Source organism: Phallusia mammillata, chromosome 5 (genome assembly GCF_965637545.1).
Source record: "Phallusia mammillata chromosome 5, kaPhaMamm4.hap1.1, whole genome shotgun sequence".
Classification (NCBI taxonomy): domain Eukaryota; kingdom Metazoa; phylum Chordata; class Ascidiacea; order Phlebobranchia; family Ascidiidae; genus Phallusia; species Phallusia mammillata.
This window is the reverse complement of record NC_137256.1, coordinates 2,992,358-2,998,014: the sequence shown is the minus strand read 5'-3', so window position 1 is coordinate 2,998,014 and position 5,657 is coordinate 2,992,358. Positions and strand designations below refer to the sequence as shown.

The window sequence follows — 5,657 nt, the reverse complement described above, 5'->3', positions numbered from 1 at the left end:
ACTTTGGACTTTTAATTCAAAATACATCGGACTTTGGACTTTTAATTTTAAAACTTGCATGTAATTGTTGTGACGTAGCCACGGTCAAACCCGTTTATAACTCGCCTTTTTTCTACACAAAAGCTTGACCACCTGTTAAACCTGTTTTTCTTATTACTGGACCGGTCATATACTGGCTTAAGGCTATTATTGCATCGCTTTTAACGTGTTAACAGTAACCCACGTATTACTTGGCCTCCAGCCATGTTATATATGACACTTCTGTAAAGCGATTTAAAGAATAATTACGGTTTAGAACACAGTTAATCTTTTCGGGCGTACGTTTTTACGACTAGCTGGCATAACAACTAGGTGACCTGAAAACTATATAATCTGCATCAATTTTGACTTAAGATCAGTAACTTGGAGAGTTATCATAAGAGTGACTAGAGTACGCATTGGAATTGATATCTCACAGTTGATTCGTGGCGCGGTGACTTTTGTGTTGCGTGTTTAGCCGCAAGAGGCGCTTTCGTGGCATGCTTTATTGAAATATAATGCGGGAACGTTAAATTAGTTTTGCGTCTTGTTAGGTTTGTTTAGGTAGCGATAGTTTAATTATTAGAGTCAGATATACGGCAGTGTTTTTATTGTCTACCCACTGGGTCAGTACAAATTTGGTGACGCCCTCTGACGTGATGAAATTGATTGTCGCGCATTTAACCTTCTGATAAAATCGCTGTTAACGACGCCTTAATTAATGACGCAGAAAACTAGTCTCGTTTCTGGATTCTTAAAGAGCGCACTTAAATTCAAAGGCAGTAAACCTTCTGAACAGTTGTTGATAACGCCAGATATGTATTCTTCATCTCGTGCCGCTACCATGCCTAATGCTGGTCGTTCGGACGCTATAGTTTATACTAGTAGCGAATCAACTGGGTCCGACGATACTGATTGGTATAACGATATTAAGGGCCATAAGCCTTCTACAAGCGCTACCTCGCATTGTCCGGTTTCAGATGATAATGCGCCGGCCACTTCTCTAAAAACGCCGTCGGCAGCATTGTCTTTCTCCGTGTCGCAACCGCAATTGAGTTATTCCGTCCAGCCGTCAACTATTGACCAGGTATCATCGATGTTTTTACCGCCGAGCCAGGCAACGCATGCACAGTATTTTACACCTCGCTATCAAATTAATTCTGCGCCTTTTGAAGTTGGTGAACTTAATTTACCTCCCATGTGGACGGATACGGTAAGATTTTGGTTTACAACGGTGGAAAACATTTTCCAAAGCCACCAGGTAACGTCCGACGCTGAGAAATTCTGTTTAATTGTCTCTGTGTTGAACCAGGCACAAGCGCAAAAGGTCAGCCACGTCATTTTAGGTGCTGTTGGTGGTTGTCTTTCGTATGACGATCTAAAACAGGCTCTGATAAAGGCTTTTGGCGTTAACCCTGTTGCTAAGGTAAATGTGTCGCTTCCCGATGTTACGTTGGAAAGTAAGCGCCCTAGTGTCTCTGTTGATAGTTTGGTTCCTCAGGGCGATAACCAAGATCTAGAACCGGTCGCCGAAAAGTTGTTAAACCAGTCGTTTTTGGCGCCTGATTACGGTTTGTCCTTGGAAGCATTGGCTGAAAACGCGTATGAAATCGCATCGTTTAGCGAACCAACGAACTTTCAAGCGTTTAAGGTGGCTGAAAAGGACACAATTGTCGCCGGCAATAAAAATGTCATTGTCGACGCGTGCCGATTCCAGCAACTCGTCAGACGAAAGGCCGGATTGTTTAGATCCGCGGGCGATCTGAGAATCGGATAGCAGATAAGTATAATTATTGATTGACTATTGTTTACGGACGAATTTGATTACCTCACTACGACATTGCCTACTCCCCTTATTTTTAATCTCTACCTTGCGATTGCTAATCTTAAAATGCCGCAACTGTACATGTCATAACTATAATTTTTACTGGGAAATGTCACCTTTTTATGTTTGATACGGTCTAATAATAATCTACTTGTCTACTTAGTTAGAAATCCTCGTCTCTCTCGTACGTGGTTGCGGTAATTGGGGCCGCATGCGCTCAAGGCAGCAATTATTGAATTTTTACTACTTCTACATAATTGTCAGACCCAATAGTCTGTAAGTCCTTGCACAATAGGGATTGACTGCTTCTCGCTATAGACATAAAAGCGAAAGTTGGTCATTAGGGCATAGAAAGTTTGCAGACCGTTATCATTCATAGATAAGCATGTTCTTGTTTGGTTTATTACTAATACTCTTACATGGCAGTTTGTTTGCTCTAAATAGTTAGCGTCGCAAAGTTGCAGATTTAATGTTTTGTTTTTTTGAGTGTAGTTTTACAGATAGATCAATGCTACATGAGGTTCAGACGACTTCTACCGATACTGACGACGAATTGTCAAGCACAGTAAGTACTTTAATTTTCATTGGCCTCGCTCATGCCAAAATAACCAGAAGCGTCTGTAACCAAGCCTCGTAGATTGACCATCACTCGTATAACAACTACCTTGATATTAAAAGAAAACGAAAAACGATCATAACATTAGTTCTAAGTACCTAGTAGGTTGACCCTGTATAAAAATAATTTTAGATTTGACATGACTATATGTGAAACCAAAACGGTAAATATGAAATTGTGTTTAATCAATTAAACGTGCCAAGGAAAAATGCAGGAGAATGCTACAGTAATAAAGCGGAAAGATGTTAAAGCAAATGCAAATGGCCTTGACACTTTAGCGCCGCCGAAGCGCAAGCGTTCATCGAACGCCAAGCCACTGGTTCATATTGAACTTTATAATTCAATGAGCACAGCTCAAAGCAGCATTGCTGCTCAGTCGCTAGGCCAAATGCCGCCTAAAAAGCAATTGCAACTCAAACGAGATTGATTGCCTAAAAATCCTTACCTTGCCTCGACGGCAGCGCGAAAATATAATAATCTGTCATAGATTGGCCTGTCGGTCGAAATGGCGAGAGTAATACCTCAAAATGCGACTCAACAACTCACAACCGCAGATTGCAAAAGCACTGCAAAACCCTTACAAGTGGGAGGCTGCAAAGCCAAATTTTACATGTAAAATCAAGTCGCCAGCACAGCTACGCGTCAAACCGTAAAAAAGCTTAGCAAAAACTCTGAAAAGTACGGCAGCTCGTTTAATTTCTTACAAGAATTCGAAACAGAAACACTTGTCAAATGTCAAAACTATTTTTATTTGTATATCACAAACCTACATAGTACTTAGAATTTGCGCCTTTTTTTAATCGTATTGTATATATATACTTAATCATCCTTATATCCCTTTTGAAAAAAAGCCCTTATATAATCATTGGTGTGAAAATTTGCCGCGCGAAATGTTAAGTTTAGATTACAGACGTTCGAAAAACAACGTGCGAATTCAACTGTTCGAATCACACCGGATCAACTGTTCGCATCACATCAATCAACATTCGATCACAACTCCATTTGTACATGATCTCGTTCGAAAACGCGAACAACATCGTCAACTGGAGTTCATTCAACAACTACAAACAATATTCACCACACAGCGTGATATCCATCAAGCAAGAACATCAAATGGACAAAAATTTCGGCGCAATCAACATTTGACTTTGGAGCACGAAGCGTCAAATCGGAAACAATAAACGGACAACAAACTAATTCGGAAAACATCATCCAGGAGAATCTCTTCCGGAAAACATTTCACGGGAGGGAGAGTGATGTATCGGACTTTGGACTTTTAATTCAAAATACATCGGACTTTGGACTTTTAATTTTAAAACTTGCATGTAATTGTTGTGACGTAGCCACGGTCAAACCCGTTTATAACTCGCCTTTTTTCTACACAAAAGCTTGACCACCTGTTAAACCTGTTTTTCTTATTACTGGACCGGTCATATACTGGCTTAAGGCTATTATTGCATCGCTTTTAACGTGTTAACAGTAACCCACGTATTACTTGGCCTCCAGCCATGTTATATATGACACTTCTGTAAAGCGATTTAAAGAATAATTACGGTTTAGAACACAGTTAATCTTTTCGGGCGTACGTTTTTACGACTAGCTGGCATAACAACTAGGTGACCTGAAAACTATATAATCTGCATCAATTTTGACTTAAGATCAGTAACTTGGAGAGTTATCATAAGAGTGACTAGAGTACGCATTGGAATTGATATCTCACAGTTGATTCGTGGCGCGGTGACTTTTGTGTTGCGTGTTTAGCCGCAAGAGGCGCTTTCGTGGCATGCTTTATTGAAATATAATGTGGGAACGTTAAATTAGTTTTGCGTCTTGTTAGGTTTGTTTAGGTAGCGATAGTTTAATTATTAGAGTCAGATATACGGCAGTGTTTTTATTGTCTACCCACTGGGTCAGTACACCTGCAACCCCATCTCTATACCATCAAAAGTCTGAAAGAGGCAAACTGGCGGCGCGCAGGTTAATACGCAATATGAGACAATACTGTTTTTGTTTGCAGTGTGTGTGCGCGCGCGTAACAATAGCTGTTTGTTGATTGTTACGTAACAAACGCGCTAACAAAGCAATAGAAATCTGCAAAAACAGAATATGCAACGCTACGTAAAGTTGTTTTCTCTGCTGACGAGACTAGTATACCAGTGTGTCTAATATGCAATGAAACACTAGCTAACAACAAAAAGTCGAATGTCATAAGACTAAACACGTTTTGCATTTTATTTTAAATTTTTTTGTGGCTCCCAGTGTTTTTTTTACTACGTGAAACTGGTCCGAGTGGCTCTTTGAGTAGTAAAGGTTGGCGACCCCTGGTTTAGACAAACAGTACATGTCCATTATATCAATACTCATCTTTTTCATCATGTCCACGTAAGGGAGTTTCAAAGTTTCCACAGAACAAAATGCAGTCTATTATTTTGGACAAAATTTCACGATATTTTTCCACTTTTTTGTTGTGTTCAATAATTGAAAGTCTATATACGCCTCACTAAGTTTTTCCTTAATATTTACAGTTCCCAAAAGTGAAAGTGAAACATCGTTGTCCACATGCTTCTTTGACTTCTCATGTTTTTCTGCTTTCTCACCTATTTTGGCTACATTTGTAAAACCATCTTTTGTCCAGCATTTTTCATCACCTCCAAACAGCAAACATGGAAAACAGAACAGTACATTTTTAACTTCACAACCACAAAGCCATTTTTTCTTTTGATACCATTCAGAATTAAAACTGCGTATATATTTCTTGTTGTGACTCATTCCTGGCTGACAAAGTTGAATATCAGGCGTTGGACGCCCTTTTTTCTTTATACTTACCTTTTCAGCACTTGATAACTGCGAAATCTTAAGTTGCTGAAGCTCACTTTCAGTCACCGAATTAGAATCTTGAAAAGCCATGATTAACCTTTCAATCAAAAACTGTAAAAATGATTAAAAAAGAATAACTGTCGTACTGTACTCATTGTCGAACCTGATGGTACATGGTACACGTGATTTGCTTTGGCACACAATCAACGCGGAACAGACAACTACTTCCGGGTGCCCAGGTCACACGCTACGTGATTGGTGGAGCTGCACGAGCCGCAGCACCCTGGCTCCTATTTCGCCCAGCATGTAGCTTTTCAAAGTGCGCATGCGCAGAACCGCAAAACGTCATGAAACGTCACGAAACGTCAGAAAACTTAGTGT

General features: G+C 39.9%; 1 protein-coding gene across 1 annotated transcript; it reads left to right on the top strand.

Annotated features, from left to right (window-relative positions):
* LOC145230266 (uncharacterized) lies at nucleotides 1-4,276 on the top strand. Its single transcript, XM_080095657.1, has one exon. The coding sequence runs from the start codon at nucleotides 740-742 to the stop codon at nucleotides 1,793-1,795; it is 1,056 nt and encodes a 351-aa protein (XP_079951783.1). The 5' UTR covers nucleotides 1-739; the 3' UTR covers nucleotides 1,796-4,276.
* Nucleotides 4,277-5,657: the final 1,381 nt, after the last annotated feature.

Coding starts and splice junctions, on each gene's coding strand:
- LOC145230266 (XM_080095657.1), top strand. CDS start 740: ATGACGCAGAAAACTAGTCTCGTTTCTGGATTCTTAAAGAGCGCACTT.